Genomic DNA, 18,298 nt, shown 5'->3' with positions numbered 1-18,298 from the left:
TTATTTTGCTGAATAGGGTATCCTAGCTAGAGAAGTAGGGCTATTTTAAAAGTGGCACAAAACACACCAAAGAACTTTTAGAAACCCATCCAGAGTCAAACCCCAAGAAACTGGTTTAGTTTCAGGTATTTTTGCTTTCATTTGCAGCTGGCAGCTGTTCCTCCTGGCAGTTGGAGCTGTGTTGCCCAAACCTTTTGGGGAATTATAAACTGAATTAAACTGGAGGTCAGGATTTAGTCATGAGACAGAGCTTCACTCCTTGGCCACAGGTTCCTCTTCCACGCCTCTGTCCTGGGGCGTTACCTGTGGTCATTTTCAGGGCAACACCGACTCGTCCCCACCCTCCATGGAGTTATCCCACCCTGCCAACATTCCCAGGAGATTTAATCAGTGAAAATGAAATTAAAGGCTATTTACGAAGCACTTGCCTTGCGCAGCGGTTCCCCGTGGGGCGCGCCGGCCGCGATGCTCCCGTTGGGGACGTCCAGCCCCTGCCTTCCCTGCTCAGGGTCACCCGCTGTCCTCGCCGTGCCCTTCTCCAGCCTGAAGATCCTGTCCAGGAGCGTCACTTGCCTGCCCTTCGGGGCGGCCACATCGCGCCCCTCAGGCGTCCCCGCGAGCTCCACGTCCTGCAGCGGGGCCTGCGCCGGGTTTTTATGGCTTCCCTGCTGAAGGGCTGCCCCAGGCCCCTCCGTGCCCTCGCCCCGGCCTTTGTTGGCACCCAGGGCGGCCTGTGCAGGGGCCGGAGCTGCCGCTGGCTCCCGGGCAGGCGCTGGCACGGCCCAGGGGAAGGGCAGCAGGGAGCGGGGCCTGGCAGCTGGCGGGGCCCTGCTGGCAGCGCTCCCGCCGCTCTGCCCGCCCGCCCGGGCACCGGCACCCGGCTCTGCTGCAGAAACGGCCGCGTTATCCTGGGCTGCAGCTGCCCTGGGATCCGCTGCAACACAGGAGAGACAGGGAATTATCCACGGGCACGGGCACCCGGGCTGGGGTGAGCTGGGCCTGAGGGGGTGAGAGCACACTGGGGACCCCAGTGCTGTTGCTCAGCCCCAGAGCTGATTTCTGCCAGCCCTCACTGAAATCAGTGCACATTTTACCCTCTGCTCATCCCCAGAGCTGATTTTTGCTCCCCTGCCACCCCTCACTGAAATCACACACTGAGTGTCCATTTTACCCTCTGTTTATCCACCAGAGCTGATTTCTGCCACCCCTCACTGAAATCAGTGCACACTTTACCCTCTGCTCATCCCCAGAGTTGATTTTTGCCACCCCTGACATCAGTGTGAATTCTATCCTTCGCTCGTCCCCAGAGCTGATTTTTGCCACCCCTCACTGATATGAGTGCACATTTTACCCTGTACTCATTCCCAGGGCAGATTTCTGCCACCCCTCACTGACATCAGTGTGGAATTTTACCCTCTGTTCATCCCCAGATCTGATTTCTGCCACTCCTCACTGCAATCAGTGTGAATTTACCCCCTGCACAACCCCCTTGCAGTGTCAAAGTCAGATGCTACCCCTGTTTGGCACTACTCAGCCCAGCAGACAGCAAATTAAAATCAGTGATATTCAAAAAAAACCCCAAAACTAGTAAAACTTGAGACAGTTATATATCAATGTATCAGCTGCTCCTCTGTTAAAGCTAAAGACACAAAAGGAATGGGAAGCACCAGGACTGATCCCATTTCCTGGCTGGCCAAACTCCCAGCAGGGAGTTCTGTGCAGTCACAACTGATTTCATTCATTTTTCCTCACCCTGCTCCTGTTCTCCTCAGTGCAGCTCCTACCTGTGCCTGTCCTTTGCCTGTGGGTTATTTCGAGCCAGATTTGAATGCTGATAAATCACATCCCAGCCAGGTTTCTTAGCCTTACATTTCTCTTTACATTTTACATTTCTTCTCTCACAAACTGTGGCTCAGAATCACATTTCCTCCCCCAAAACTCACACAAATCATTCCATGCGTACACACGTGGCCATCACACCTTAGATGCAAAACCCCTTTTGATTTAAAAGTATATTTTATGATTTTATAAAACAATGGAGCTTTGATAACACAGGTGAGGTGAAAATCCCTGGTATGGGATCCACAGGCAGGAAAAGGCAGCTCCTGCTTTACCCAAGACAAAAGAAACAAAAGAAAAATAATCTTGCTTGGATCTTTTTTGTGGCTGGAAGCACAGATGATGTGGTGTGAAACCCCAATATTAAAAAGGGTCTTGTTGAGAGGTAAATCTTACAGCTCCCCCTGAGCTCCAGTTTCTCTTCCTTCCTTGGGGCTGGAATATGGATCTGATTTCCCTGTCAGTCATCACCACATTTCAAGGATGAATTTAGATGTATTTAATTATAACTGTGGAAAACTGACAGGCTCAAACCGACTTGCTGAATTAGAACAGGAAAATTGTCAGTTTCAATGTAAAATTGAAATTATTTCAAATTATAATTGTAATAGTCTAGTCAATATTATGCCTTCCACATTTTCCTTTAAGAGAAAGAAAACCCCAGATACCAAAAAAACCTGACTGAAGCACATCTTCCACACAGCACAGATCTTCAGTGTGAAATTCTTTGGGATTAGGGAAACAGAACAATTTTAGATCCCAACTTTCCCAGCAAAATTCCCTCAAGCTTCCCACCTCGCCAGGGATTCTGGATAATCCCACAAAGCATCAGCAGGCCCTGGGCTGCTGTGTCTGTGCCCATCAGACCCTGTCCTGCCTGGCAGCACCCTGGGCACATCCCTGGAGCTCCCAGGAGCAGAGCAGAGCGCAGGGCCCAGCCTGGAGGTTCCTTTTCCCACAGCTTCGATCCCATGGCTGGGTGTCCCCATGGGACCCTGCCCCACAGCCCAGGCTGCTCCTGGCGAGCAGCAGTGGGGATTTCCATGAACCCCAGGATCCTGGAATGCTCTGGGTTGGGAGGGGACCCTGGGGACCACCTCACCCCACCCTGCCATGGCAGGGACACCTCCCCCTGTCCCAGGTGCTCCCAGCCCAGTGTCCAGCCTGGCCTTGGGCCCTGCCAGGATCCAGGGGCAGCCCCAGCTGCTCTGGGAATTCCTGTGCCAGGAGCTCCATCACAGGGAGGGATTTTTCCCTAATACCCAGCCCAAACCTGTTCTGTGTCAGTGTGAAGCCATTCCCTGGGTGCTGTCCCTCCATCCCTTGGGAATCCTCTCTCTCCATCTTTGCTCTTGGCTCCTCCAGGCCGCACTGAGCTCACCCCAGAGCTTCTCCTGTCCAGGTGAACAATCCCAGCTCTGCTCCATCCCTCTGCCCATCCTGGAGCCCCCTCTGGACCCTCTCCAGCAGCTCCTGCCCGTGCTGGGGGTGCAGTGGGGCAGTGCTGGAATGTGCCAGCAGCACCTGAAGGGACTTCACCCAAACACCTGCCAGCAGCAGGGGCACAGGTGACACCCTCAGGGCCGTGGTGACAGCAGCCACAGCTGCCCTTGGATCATTCTTAATGAGCCTTTTGCCCCTTCTTTGTGTTTTGGGCAGAGTGGCCAGAGCTCCCCAGCACTGCCTGTTCTGGCAGGCAAAGAGATTTCCGCTTTCTGGGCATACATGAATTTATTTTTTCCCCTGCATTCTTCTTCTGCTGTTCCTGTGAGGAAGCAGCTCCACTGGCAGAAGCCCTTGGGCAGCAATATCCTCCTGTGATATTTCATGAGCACCAGTTTCAATTTCAGTGTCCTGACAGGCACAGCAAAAGTGCAAATTACAGCTACTCCAGCACCTATTGAGATACTCAGCTGGGGCCACTAAGGACCACCTCTAGTTTCCTGAGCCTCCTGTAGTAAAGTTTGAAAAAGAACTTCTAATTGTAGTTGGAAACTTGGGAAGGAAGCAAAAATCAAAAACCCTTCCCCAGCTAAAGAAAGGAGAAACAATATCCATAGGAAAATAATTGTAAGAGATGCTGAACTTCTGCTTTATGTAACAGATAACAAATGAACCACAGGAAAACTGGCTTGGGCTCAAAAATAGGGACAGAAGCTCAGCACTAAGAAAACCAGCTCAACAAGTAGCAGCTCAGGAACCCATGGAGCTCCTTTTATCTCAAATTCTCGAGGAAGGAATGGAAGCCCTGGCAAATGTCACTGCCATGGGCTCTGCTGTGTGTGTGTTGTGTCAGGAGAGCTCCAGCTGCTCCAAGGAAATTCTGCTCAGCCAGGGCCAGGGCAGATCCCAGTGCTGGGCTGCACTGAACAGGCACAGCAAGCCGAGGGAGAAAAGCCCTGAAATTCCAGTATTTGGCTGAAAAGTGTGTGTTATTTTTGTTTTTAAAGACACACAAGTGGCATTTTTTCTTTCCAGATTTATTCCTCAACCCAGAGGCAGAATTGCAAAGATAAGCAAACCCCCCCAAATTCTAGGCCAGGTCTTTGAGCAGATCAAAGCTGCTCGCTGTGACTGAGATTAAAAGCTGCTCTGAGATGAAAATCAATACACAATTTACAGACTGCGTTTCAGAGCACTCCTGCTCCAGCGTTTGCCTTCCAACTCTTTCAACAAAAGGCAGCCACACTCCAGAAGATTTGTCTCTCTTTCCCCTTCCCTTCATCAGGGTGTGTTAAAAAGGAAATTTTGTGGCTATACAAAGTCCCTCTTCTGTAAAAACACATTTTTTTTTCCCCTGGAATTTGGCAAATTAGACCAACATTTTTTCCTTGAATTAGTAAAAAAATAGAGAAGCTCAATGGTTAATGCAATATCACAGAATCATGGATTGGTTTGGGTTGGAAGGGACCTTAAAGCTCATCTCATTCCTCTCTTTTGACTACAAGCCAGCCACAAACAAATATTTTGCTTAGCCATGGAATTAGAGCCCTACAGCACTTTTTTCTCCCCTGCTGTTCAGATAATCACGAAGAAAATATTTTAATGGCCATGAAGAAACCATTAAGGGCTACAAGGCAACATTTGGCACCAGGAATTCCAGCAGAGCAGGGCAGCACAGGGTACAACTGCCCTGAATGAATTCCTGCAGCAAATACAAATGCAAAATAAAACAAAAAAAGTCTCATCCTTCCTTAAAAAAAGAAGGAACACACTAATATCTTTTTGCCATCTTACTCCACTATTCCATGCAAATAATTTTTTTTGCTCCAAGAATCATCTTGTTTCACTAATTTACCTTGCATTGTTATTTACCTGCAGATTTCCAGAAATTAATGGAAATAGGGGCAGAGGAGTCAGCAGCAAGAACAGGAACGATTATTCTCTAAAAGCATCCCTGAAATACTTCACATTTCAGGGTTTCTGCTGGGCTCTGGCTGCTGGCAGGATCTGCTGAATGGGATTTATCCTCTGGGACAAAGGAGCTGCATCTCCACTCAACCTTTCTCCTTTGTAATCTTTTTAACCCCTTTGTAATTCTTTTTAGGAGCAGGTTGTTCCAATCTGCATGGAATTACCAGCCAAGCCCACAGGAATTGTTGCTGTTTTGTCCTCCTGCTGCATTTCTGCTCTGTGTAGTGCAAATCGGAGACAGAAACCTCCAATTCCAACCTTGCCCCTTCACCTGTTGCTCACCAAGTGCTTTTATTACTGAAAGTACAACAAGATTCCCCTTTTTTTCCCCCAAATTCCTCACTCCATGCCCCCAAAATGCTTTTTATTACAGTATTTCATTTTAGAAATACCACCAACTATGTTTTTGTAGTAATAGCTTCTATCACTTGTATTTCTCCCAAACCTGGATTACATTGCACAAACATGGAGATTTCAATGGTATCTCAATTATTTAAGCTGCTTTTCAAACAGGAAAAAAGTTTAAACACAAGAAATATCAACACAGGAACGTCTAATTTTTCAACTTGCTACTTAAACTGATTTAGCAGTTACATTAATTAGATAATCCATTTAAGTAAAGCAGTCCCATATGCTTCATTTTACATATGAGGAATAAAATGTACGTGTATTTTCTAGGTCTTCAGGCAGTGAAAATCATCTGGCTTTTATTTCCTCCTCAGAACTCTGCTGGTTTACACCAGAAAAAAAAACACACAGAGAGGCTTTGCTGGTAGGCAACTGCTTAAAGTGACTTATGGTGGGATGGCACTGGGAAATTTGGGCCGTGGAGCAGAGGTTCTGAGCTGTTATCAGATCCATCTGTATATCCCCCACCGGCCTTTGATTATTTTTACCAAAATTTAGATTTTTCAAGTGCCTGTGACAGACTGAGAGGGTCAACAACAAATCAGAAAGTATTTTTCTCAGCACAGAATTATCAAGCATTTTCTTTGCTGATAAGATTGAAGAGGAATTGTTGGGGTTTATTTATTCTGAAAAGAAAAGGAACAGCAGTGCCCACGAGCGTGGCTGGACCTCAGAGCTGTGCATGGGGTGGAGCTGCTGCTCAGAAAGGCTCCAAAGGCAGCACGAGGTGGAAGGAGAAATTAATGAGGTGTGAAAAGCAGGAAGAGCCATGCGCCTGTGGATGAGAGCAACTGCCCTTGAGTATGTGGAGATAACTTCTCAAAACCACTTGGAAACCACTTTGTAATGCTCGGGCGTGCAGCTCACAGCGGGATTTTGAGGTGGAAGAGGGGCTCGGGGTCCAGCTGCACACCTGGGCACACTCACCTGCAGAGCCATCCCCTCTGACCCCACCAAACTGGGCTGGAATGGGATTTAATAATCCCATTCCATATCCACAGTTTATCCATAGAAGGGACAGAGTTTATTTAATTAGTGGGCAGGGGAAGAAATAACTGAGATTTATTCTAAATTCTCTAGAATTCAAGCTCAGGAGCTTCATTTTATTACATTTTGTTAAACAGCTAGATTTTGTTATGAAGCTCTCGCTGGAGATTTCCTCTCTTTAGGAAGGGCTGCAACCTCCAGAACGAGAGCAAGGATGGTTTCTGTACATTAAACACTCACTAAGGCCCAGCTCAGGAGCAGAAGGGGCCAAATGTAATTCTGATTCAATAACTTCACTGCAGCTTTAATGCCTGCCCCTCTCTGGTGCTTTTCCCAGCCAATCACTATTTAAAAATCAAAAACAAGACAGAAAAAATTCCCTATATATATTTAATTGTTAATAAATAACTGCTCAGTATATATCAAGTCAAAGCAATGCCCCTGCTCAAGAACACAGGGCCAGAAAAGAGAGAATAAGGTGGAAATGTTCAGCTGGATAAGGATTCTATCATGAATAAGGCATTTCTACAATTTCAGTTGTTGGAAATTGCTGCAGAGAAGATCAGAAATATGGGCTCATATTTAAAAATGCAGAGGTGGTTTCTAAGACTTTATCATCCTGTGGATCAGAACACACAGCCAGGGCATGGATTTTTATCCCTTTCCAACACATGAACTCTTCTCTTCCTGTAAAACATCTCCTGGTGTCCCCCAGAAACCCCAAACCTCTCCAAGAGTCCAGGATCCCCCTACAGTGCCACATTCTGTCCTTTCCACGAGCCAGCATTCGGGCTCCTTGCAGCACCAATTCCCCCAGGGCTGGCTGGAGACACGAACTGCGCCAGGAATTCCCCCAGAGCCTGGGCAAGGGGGGAATTGTCCCAAACCCGGCAGGGACCAGCACCAGAGCACCCCTGCCTGGTGATGCTCCACACAAAGCCCTCCCCTCTAAATCCCCTTTTTGGGGCCAGGGCACAACCAAACCCCCAGAACTGTTAACCAGCATCCAGAGAACTTCGGAAAGAATTCCTAATTTTTCTTTTTGCTGTATTTAAACTTTGCAGCTTCTGCAGAGCCACATTTCCAAGTCAGAGCTGGACCACGGGTCCATCCCCAATTCAAAGCCATCATTTATTGTTCCTTCGGTCCCAACCTCCCCCAGGGCATTTCCAACCCCTTTCCCAGCCCATACCTTCACCATTCACTGCCGGGGGAGGGCTCTGAACAAACACCACGGATCCATTCGCAGTACCATCGGGAGACTCGGAGAGAGGCTGGAGTAACAAAGAACAGAGTTTTTAGGACATCAAAGGGGTGAAAATCGCACTGGCAGCAGCCAGGGGAGGTGGGATGGGGTGACTCACCTGGTAACTCTTCACCGTGCAGGCGTTGCCATCCTCAGCTTCCTCTGGCACGCTCAGGTTGTTCCCCATCGCTGCTGCGAGGCACAGGAGAGACAAACCCCAAATCACCCCTCTCTGTCATTAATATGAATTCACTGCCAGTTCTAGTTAGGAGAGAGCCAATGGGGGCAGGTGTTAAAATCCCTAAAACCCCACCCAGGGCACCTGCCCCATCCTCAGCCTGCCCCGAGCCCATCGTGCTCAGGGCTCACAGCTGCTCCCAAAAATGGCACGAGCCAACGAACTTTTCTGGTTTGAAAAAGATTTCAAACAAGGTTCGTTTGAAAAGATTTGAAAAAGATTTTTTGTTTGAAAAAGATTTCAAACACGATTTCTGATCCTCAGCCCCTGCAGCCTCCTGTTGGTGCAGATTTCCTCACTCCAGGTGAGGTGTCTGGAGACGATGCAGAGCAGGGGCCACAGGCTCTGAGCTCTGGCAGATTCTGCTCTAGGGGAGCTCGGCCATTTCCTAAATCCAGTTTATAATTCTCACTGAAACAAAACACACACAGCAGCCATGTGGAATTTCAAAACATTTTCACTCACAGGAACTCTCTCAAGGAAAGATGGAGATGAACAGGAGGGGCTTTTTGCTAAACATGGGAAAACTTGGCTACACAATCCCAAATGTGACTCCAAAACACCAAACTCTGTTCTCTGCTGTGCACATGGAGAGTTTGGAGCTGTGGCTGCCCCTGGGTCCCTGGCAGTGCCCAAGGCCAGGCTGGGAGCAGCCTGGGACACTGGAAGGTGTCCCTGTCCTGGAAGGGGTGGGACAGGATGAGCTTTAAGGTCCCTTCCACCCCAAACCCCTGTGTGATTTAGAAAACATCCGTGTGTGCTGTTTCTGCCCTACTTTAAAGAAAAATGACAGGTCACTGCCACCTATAGACAGCTGTGAGCAGCAGCAGTGGTGATCCAAGCACAAAATGACTCAAAGTGGCAGCTGATGTCACAGCTGTGCCCTTGTGCCAGCTCCTGCAGCTGAGTGTCCCCGTGTGGCTCCAGAGCTGACAAACAGCAGCTCCAGCCCTGGCATTCCCATGGAATGGGTTTTTTTGTTTTTCCCAGAGTGCTCAGGCCTCTGTGGATGTGCTCAGATCCGTTTTTCTCTCATTTGATACAGCGTGGCTTAAAGCTGGAGTTATTCAATGTGAAGGCAAATAAAGGCAAATGAAGGAGCCCTCACGATGTGTTTGTGGGGTGGATAATCGGGGAATTGCAGCAGAATTTGGTTGGAAGGGCCCTTGGAGATCACCCAGCCCCTGGCCAGGCAGGGCCACCTGGGGCAGTGACACAGGAACTCAGCCTGGGGAGGCTCCAGACAGGGAGATGCACCTTGCATCTTCATGCAGAGGGATGTAAAGAGATCCTCCTGCCTGCAGCTGTGCCAGGGCTTTGCAGAAAGAACTTCCTCACTTTGGGAGAGAAAATGTCACAGCTTTTATGGGAGGAGATGAATTTGGAGGGCTGAGAGGGGAAAAGAGATGATTCTGATCATTCTTCAAAATGAGAGGAAAGCCCCTAAAAGTCAGCAGGAGCTGCAGTGGTCCCTGTCCTGAGGCTCCCTTCCTAGGTGCAGGTTTTTCACCCAGTTCCAAGGGTATTCTCCTTGTGGGGGCTCCCTCAGGCCAGCTGGAATCCAGCCTGACTGGTTGCAAAAGGAACATGAACTACCAGCTTCTACAGCTCTGAAACAATCCCTTTCCCAAATTATGCCTCACTGCTTCCATTGTAATGCAGAAAATAATTCAAAAGGAAAATAAATACATTTTTAATTGGTTTTAATGTTACGTGCACCACAGTGTGCCAAGTTCAAGGCTTGGGAAAATCCTCCTTTTTCTCTCTCTCTCTCTCTCAAAAATCGCCAGTTTGGTCCTGGCAGAATGGTAAAAGCTATGAAAATATGAGAGAAAATTATATCAAAATCTATGATCTGCTGTGTGCTGCTAAAGGCAGCCAAGCCTCACCTCCCTGATGTATTGACCAGCCTGGAATATTGCAATGGGAATATTGACATGGGAATATCACCCATGTCTGTAAATGCCAAAAGCCCACAATTAACTCCCCCCTAAAACTTACCAAATGTTGCATTTAAACATCACAGAAAACAATCAATTTCCCTGCCCTTGGAACCCAGCTGAGCTTGAGGACGTGGCCACGTCCAGGTGGAAAAGCAGAATTTCCAGCTCTGATTGACGCGGAGCAAAGAAAGGGCTGGTAACAGCACAGAGTTCAGAAACCCTGCTTACCTTGGGAGCAGCTCTGCCTGGTCCTGCAGGGAGGGACAGGGGGAGCAGGGCAGGTGGCTCTGAGCCCTGGCAGAGCTGGGCAGGAGCAGTGGGCACACAGGGACAGCAGGAGCTGGGACAGCTGGGATGAGTCACCACAGCAAACAAGGAACACCCAGGAGCGCCTGGGAGCCAGCCTGGCAGGGGCTGGGCAGGCAGGACATGCTGCCTTGCTGCCCTTCAGGCTCTTGGGACTGTTTTGAACAATTCTTTCAGCCACTCCACGCTGGAGCCGAGTGGGAAAAGCAAAACAGCTCAAACATTCACACCCTGGGCTCTCAGGGAGGGGACAATGGCACCAGGTGAGCAAGCAGTGCCAGTGTGGCTGGGGAAAGCTCTGCCACCAAGCTGTGCTCCCATCGTGCAGGAAAGGCCAGGGCACTGCTGGGGAAAGGCAGAGCAGGTGCTTTAAAACACAAATACAGAAAAGGAGACTTGCAGGAGCTCCCGAGATCCTTGGGCAGGAGAGCACAGGCAGGACTGCTGGAGCGGAGCAGCAAAAAGCAAGTGCAAAAAATGCTTTTGTGAGAGGAAAACCCAGGAAAAGCCAAACCAGCAGAGCAGAGCTGCACAGAGGGAAGGAAGGAGATGGAGGATAGAAAGGATCTGAGGGAGTTACCTGGGGCAGAGGGGCTGGGACAGCCTCTGGGAGCTGGTGCAGGTGATGGGTGCGCTGCTCAGCCAGCCCCGAGTGCTGCGCCACTGTCCCTGTCCCTGCTCTGCCCCAGAGAGCAGGGAGTGCTCACAAACACTGCCTGCAAACACAGCCGGGTGGAGCAGCCCCGTGCCCCTCCCCAGGTGTTTTCCCAGCTCTCTGGCTGCCCAAACCTGCTCCAAGGCACCTGTGGATCCCTGGGGCAGCCCCTCACCGCCTGCAGTGGGAATGGTGACATTGTGCTGGACACCCACAGACCCCTTCCCAACGTGACCTTTTCCCAAAATGCAGAAAAATCCCAAAGTTCTTTTAGCGGCACGACTGTTTGCTGTTGTCAGTGTGGCTCCTAATCCCCCTTCCAGAGTGTGCAGCCTGACTAAGTGCTGCTATTTTAAAGCCATTGTCACCATTTGCTGCTCCCTCAGGTGAGTCACAGAGCCCACACTCACACTGGGGGTGTCTGCAGCAGGGAGAGCTTTTTGTTCTCAGTTTCCACAGCACCTCAGTCAATAAAACCTGCCTTTGCAAAGGTTTCCACAGGCGAGCAAAATAGCAAGAAAAAATTCCCAGTTCTATGGTTTGAAAGGAACACCATTGACTTGCTTGCATCGTCCAGCTGGCACTTTTATTTCAGAGCTGCTCTATGGATTTGGGTAGAATTCTGTTATTAATCGTGACAAAGAGAGGAAAATGGATTTGTCAGGAGGGTTGTGCTGGCTGGGGAGGGTTCAGATGTTTCAGGGGTGATGAGGAACCTGCAGGGGTGGAACCAGAGCAGGAATCTGCATCCAGCACCTCAGCAGGGAGGGGATATCCTGATTCCCCCTTTCCTTCCAGCACTGGGTCAAGCATCTTTCTCATTTACTCCTTGGTGCAAATCCCTGTCTGCTACCAGCTCAGGTGACATTGTACCAGGGCAGTCTCAAAGTTCCATCCACAGACAGGATCTGGTTTAGGAACCATCCCTGGAACAGAACTTATCCCTGGGCTGAGGCAAGAATCCCAGCCTGGCTGTGAAACCACTCACCCATACAATAATGCTGGAATAATTGTCTCTTTATTTTAATTTTTTTTTTCTTTCTCCCTGGTTAAATATTATTGTAAAGTGGTTTTGAAATGCAAGATGTAAATATTTAATTCTGGAAATGCTTCATTTCTGTAAGAGAAGCTCATTACATTCACTATATGTTTGCACCATATTTTGCCTTCCACGGATCTATTTGCTCCTAAAATGTCTTCAAATTCAGCCTTAAAACCTTAATATTCATCATGAAGGAAGTAATTTGGATTATCAAGTCCTTCACCTGTGAATATGAGAATTTCAGCGCTCCTTTTCCTCAAAAAAAGGCTTTTCCCTGAATTTACCCATCACAGTGAGCTTTATCCTGATTAATTTTTCCCAGTTGTGTGGACAATGAACCATCCATTCTTTGAGGTGTCTTTCAACTCTTTAATATTCTTTCCCAGTAATTTCAAAGCCATCCCATGTTTCAATCAAGGACAGACCAGAGGGGCACACAGCAAGTTTTGTTTTGCCAAATTGGGAATTATTTAGCTGGGTGGCAGCCACAGAAAATCTTCTGCAAAGCACAGGAAGCTGTGCTGCTTTCATGATTTTCCATCCCTCAAAATGCTATTTTTTCTTTCTAAAAATCTCCAATGAAGCTGTCACCAAATAAATCTTCCTCCCCTGCAGGAAATGCTCAGCTCGTGCATCTGACAGCTGCATAAAACTTCCTGTTCATCAATGGCACAGAGCTCCCAGCAATTATCAATGATTAACCAGCTTCTTTGTGGCTGTCCAGAGCCAGAGCCAAGAGCATTCAAATATTGACAGTGGAGGAGCAGATGACTCCTGGTCTGTGTGTGCCCCTGCCACACGTGCTCTGGAGATGCTGCTGGCTGGGTTGGAGCTGAGGGTTTCCATCTGGCTGCTGCTGCCAAGGTTTATCCAGCAGCAAAACCTGCAGGAGAGCAGCTGAGCAAAAAGCAAAATGAAGCATAGCTCCAGTGGAATCCTGACATTTGGAACAAAATATAAATGAGGTTTTGATTCAGCTTTGATGTTTCTCTCAGAAGAGGATGGATGGAGTGAATCAGGGATTCTTTCAGATGGCAGAGCCCAACATTTGCATGGATTGATGGATCCTGGATCCCGGGCAGGGAGAGCTGTGGGAGCCTCCTGAATGCCAGATCCAGCCCCTGGGCCTCTGAGATCCACAGGGTTTGATTCTTCACCTGGAGCCTGCATTCCTGCGTTCTGAGTGACCCTCTGAGGGTTCTGCTGCCAGTTCAACCTTCTTAGAGAAGGTTCCCAAGAACCTGAGGCAGTGCAGCGACTGACGCTGTCACACAGCTGGGCCTTCCACACCTGACAGACTCCAAAATAAGGTGCTGGCCCTCCAAAATTCCTGATATCCATGACAAAATCCATAATCCTGGGGACAGGCACGAGCCTGGGTTGGTGCAGAGGTGAAGTGATGCCCATCACCACGAACATCCTCCTCTCTGGGGGAGCAGGTGCTGCTTTGAACTGCAGAAGGAAAGCACAGCTGAGCTCCTTGTGTTCCTGCAAACCTGAAAAGCCTGGCTCAGAGCTCCAGGGAAAACTGGTTCTGCTGAAGTTCTGCTGGAGTTCTAGGCTGGATTGGGCCTGGCTCCTGTACAGCTGGCGGCTCCTGGTGGTTGCCCCAGTGATGTTTTCAGCCAGAGGGGTTTCCCTGCTGTCTCTCACAGAGTCCCCATTGATGGCTGGCTCTGCCTTGTGCTCTGAGTGGGCAGTGAAAAGCAGACAATGATTGCTCCAGCGCAGGAGCTCTGGGAAGCAGCACCATCCCTGGTTATTGCCCTGCTCCCTGTGCCTCTCAGCAGGCCCTGGCTGAGGCTGCAGCCCCTCCTGGCTCTGCAGCAGCTGCCCCAAGCCCAGAGGAGCCCCTGCAGATCCCCACTCTGGCTCACACACTCCAGCTGGAGCTCAATGGGAAACATTCCCTCATTCTGCTTCCCAGAGATGCCTGAGCAGTGTTTTCAATGATTTTTCAGCCTGGAGCTCCTGCAGACTGTGAGTCACAGTGTTGGTGTAGGAAGGGAGCTGCTGATCTGATTGTCTCTTTTTCCTTCCCCCATCACAGAAATCCCCCAGGTTCCTGCTGCCACTGTTCTTCTGGGTTCAAAGAGGGAGCATTACGGACTCTACTCCAGCTATTTCTCCACGTGGGAGCTTCTAGAACAGATAAAAGGTTCCTGTGTCAGGACTGAGACAGAGAGTTATTGTAGCTGTGGTGCCTCAGTGGGTGGAACAGGCATTTGAGCCACAATTACTCTCCTGTAGGAGCACTTTAGGTCTCTATCAAATATGCAGTGATGATAACAACACTCTGTCAAATATTCACTTCCTTCTGCACAGCCTGGGTCACCACTGTCCCCAGCAGGCTCTGCTTTGAACCCCCAGCTCTGCTTTCCTGTCACTGCTTCCCCTTCCCAAGCCTGAAATATGGACAATTTGAGGAGCTGCAGCTACTAAAAAGAAAAAGAAGTAAAAAAAAAGTCTTCTTGTAAATTCTGTATTTATTTTTTTTCCTCGAGTGAGGAAGTAGCAGGCACCTGAGCAGGGACCTGCAGCAGGGGCAGGGAAGTGATGGATTTTGGGGCAGTTTGGCCCGTGTGGGTCAGGTCTGGGATGTTCTCCTGTGCTGAGGAGGGGCCAGGCCCGAGGCTGAGCCTGCTCTGCTGGGATGGGCAGAGCTGGGAAGAGCAGAGTGCCCACAGCCAGGTGTGTCCTGGCCAATTCCTGCTGCCAGCTGGGCACAGGTGAGCTGTTCACTCCTGCCCTCCTGTCAGGTGCTGCTGGGAAACCTTTGTTTCCCACCCTGGTGGCTTTGGGCTGAGGAAAAAGTCAAAATTTTCTTCTGTTTTCTTCGGACTGCTCCCAAGAAAAGGCATCAATGGCCTTGGGCACCTTGTGCTGGTGCTTACTGCTCACTGGGATCACCTGGGAGAGCTCTCCCTGCAATTCCAGCTGTGAATTCCTGCAGCTGCCCTGGAGCTCGGGGTTAAAGCTCCTCTGCAGCACAGGAGAACCTCCTCAGGTCACTGCAGGATTAGGGCAGCTGCAGCCAATTTTTCTCCCTGGAAAAATATGATTTGCTAAATTTCTGCCAAGCGAAAACACAAGGATGGATATCCCTGATGCAGTCCACTGAAGGGCTTTAAAGCTATGGGAGGAAATACTAACCTTAGTGAGGGAGGAGAATTTGATATCATCTTAGTGCTGCCACTGGGATATCAGGCATGAGCTGTGCCAGCCCCTGGGCTTTCCCTTTCCCCTTTCCCTTTTCCCCTTTTCCCTTTTCCCTTTCCCTTTTCCCTTTCCTTTTTCCCTTTTCCCTTTCCCTTTCCCCCTTTTCCCCTTTTCCCTTTTCCCTTTTCCCTTTCCCCTTTTCCCCTTTTCCCTTCCCCCTTCCTTTTCCCTTTTCCCTTTTCCCTTTTCCCTTTTCCCTTTTCCCTTTCCCCTTTCCCCTTTTCCCCTTTTCCCCTTTCCCCTTCCCCTTTCCTTTTCCCTTTTCTCTTTTCCCTTTTCTCTTTTCCCTTTTCTCTTTTCCCTTTCCCCTTTCCCCTTTCCCCTTTTCCCTTTCCTTTTCCCCTTTCCTTTTCCCTATCCCCTTTTCCCTTTCCCCTTTTCCCTTTCCCCTTTCCCTTTCCCCTTTCCCATTTCCTTTACCCTTTTCCTTTTTCCCCTTTCACTTTCCCCTTTTCCCCTTTCCCTTTCCTTTTCCCTTTTCCCATTTCCTTTCCCCTTTCCCTTTTCCCTTCCCCTTCCCCTTTCCCTTTCCGAACTCCTCTGAGCTCCGTGACCCTGCCGGATTACTCAGCACTGCTGGGAGCCCAAGCTTTATTCCAGGGAAATTCCAGGGCTCCCTGAGCAGCCCAGTGCTCCAGCACAGCTCCCTGGGAGCAGTGACACTGCAGCAGCGACGCTCCTGACCAGGACCTCACCTGTGCCCGTGGCCAAGGCTGGGCAGTTACACTTCCCACAGAGCCCTTCATTTCCCCCTTTATTTTACCCATTGTAAAAATCAATTAGAGCTTGAAATCGGACCACATTCTCAGCATCAGCTGGCAGAGATGGCCAGGACGGAAATTCAGGGATGCTCAGGGAAGTTTCGGGATGCTCAGGGAAGCACAGGGATGTTCCTGGAAGCTCAGGGATACCCATGGAAGTTCCGGGATGCACAGGGAAGTTTCGGGATGCTCCGGGAAGCTCAGGGATACCCATGGAAGTCCCGTCAGCAGGTGGCAGCGTTAAGCCGCTGGAGATGCTCAGTGCGCTCAGCTGAGCCGGGCGTTTCACCCCAAAACTCCTTTCCTTCCTTCCTTCCTTCCTTCCTTCCTTCCTTCCTTCCTTCCTTCCTTCCTTCCTTCCCTTCCCTTCCCTTCCCTTCCCTTCCCTTCCCTTCCCTTCCCTTCCCTTCCCTTCCCTTCCCTTCCCTTCCCTTCCCTTCCCTTTCCTTCCCTTCCCTTTCCTTCCCTTCCCTTTCCTTCCCTTCCATTATTGTAGCCAGCAAAATTTCCATTATTGCAGCAAGCAGCAGTTTTGCCCATGATTTGTTCTTTCCTTCTAACCCACGCTGGGGTTCCTGGGGGATGTGAGAGTGATCCTGAGCACCAGGGATCCCAGCTCATCCTGCTTTGGCAGTTTGTCTTTCCAAGTGGGTTTGGTCAGGCTCAGAGCTGTCCCTGTGTTTATTTTTGTGCAATTGCTCTGCATCCTGTTGATGAATTTGGGATTAGAGAGAGCTCCAGGGAAGTCTGGTTAAACCCAGCAGATTTCTCTGAAAGTGGGATTTGCATCATTTCCCCAGCAGAAACCTCCTCCCAGCCCACACCAAAGGCCAACTGCAATATCACATTTGGGGTTATTGGAAACACAGGTCTGGGCTGTCCAGGATCCCTCTGGGACTCCATACCTTGCCATAGGATCCTGACCCACTTGGCCATTGCTACAGGGGAGTTTGAAGCTGATTTTACCTCACCTGTCCCCAAATCCCAGGCTCAGCAGGGGCTGAGGTTCTGGGCATTATTTACACAACTCCTGGCATCTGTGTCCTGCAACTTCCAGGGCTGGAAAACTCTCCCTGCCTTGCCTTTTCCTCCCTGGGAGAAGGTGCCACCAGATAATCAACCTCAGTTCTGAGTTTCTGACCCTTTTCCTCACTGGTAGAGGGTGCCACCAGAGAATCAACCTCAGTTTTAAGTCTCTGAGCATTTGGAACTCAAAATGAGGTGCTCTCAAGCAGCCTTGTGCCTTCCAACCCTTTGCAGGTACTTCCAGCCATTTCTTCCTCCTGCAAAGGAATTTTCTGCCTGTTCTCTTTGCCTTCAGCCAAGGACAATCCTGGCTGATGAACTGCACCTGCCTGTGCACGTTTGTGCAGCTCAAGCTGGAAGTGAGATTTCTACTCTTTAGTTGCCTACTCTGGAAAATTATGATCTTTCCAAGCCCTCTGGGTTTCCTCCATGCTGCTACAACACCAACTGCTGTCCTTGTGCTGCTAAAATAGACAAATAAAATGGACAGACTGTGGTGACTGAGGGGAGAGTTTGGCTGCACAGGAGCTGTTCTTGTCATGACAGACTCATGGGCAGGTTTGTTTTTAGCTTCTTGAGTAAAATCCCAAGTCCCAGCTGTGAAAATAACAAGTGGGTGTCAACAGGTCAAGGACATACTCATACATCCTTTAAAAAATTAGGTTATCATGGTGATTGTCTTTTAAATAAAAAAATACAACCGAGAGAAGTTGATTTGAGCATTGATATTTGGGTAATTAAGAGTAACTTAAACATTTCTTTAACGATCAGATTTCTCTCTCTAGCATTAATGAACCAGCTGTTATTATTGACTCCTACTCCAGCTTCATCCCTTTGTTCCCATCCTGAACAAAAAACCCAATTTAGGCATGAGAAACCTTCTGGAGATGCCTCTTGTGCAGGCAAGAGGTGAAGGGAGGGGTAAATGCCAGCACATGACTCCAGCCACACAACTGCCGCTGTTTGCTCTGAACCAGGCTCATTCTAAAGTTATCTTTCTCTTTTTTTTTTTTTTTTTTTTTTCTCTCAGATCAAGTTTTTGTGTTGTTAAATTTGTTCCCTGGGGTCAGGGAGTCCGTGCTGGTGTTTTCAGGTGTGGTTAATGATTTAAGGTGACTCATATGTCAGGGCTCACTCACTCAGGCCTCACAACAAACCCAGCAGTGACTCAGGAAGGGTTTTTATCACCGTGCTGAGATGATGTGTACTCATGG

General features: G+C 49.2%; 1 protein-coding gene across 1 annotated transcript in view; it reads right to left on the bottom strand.

Moving 5' to 3' along the window:
* BCAS1 (brain enriched myelin associated protein 1) overlaps positions 1-8,081 on the bottom strand; it is a 35,044-nt gene extending 26,963 nt beyond the window's left edge. The window contains 3 exon segments of the mRNA XM_066561626.1: positions 429-934; positions 7,841-7,922; positions 8,013-8,081. Coding sequence (XP_066417723.1) covers positions 429-934; positions 7,841-7,922; positions 8,013-8,081 — 657 coding nt within the window.
* Between the last annotated feature and the right edge of the window lie 10,217 nt (positions 8,082-18,298).

Source organism: Molothrus aeneus, chromosome 17, assembly GCF_037042795.1.
Source record: "Molothrus aeneus isolate 106 chromosome 17, BPBGC_Maene_1.0, whole genome shotgun sequence".
In the NCBI taxonomy this organism is placed as follows: domain Eukaryota; kingdom Metazoa; phylum Chordata; class Aves; order Passeriformes; family Icteridae; genus Molothrus; species Molothrus aeneus.
The sequence above is the reverse complement of the archived record's forward strand: the minus strand, read 5'-3'. Positions and strand labels throughout refer to the sequence as shown.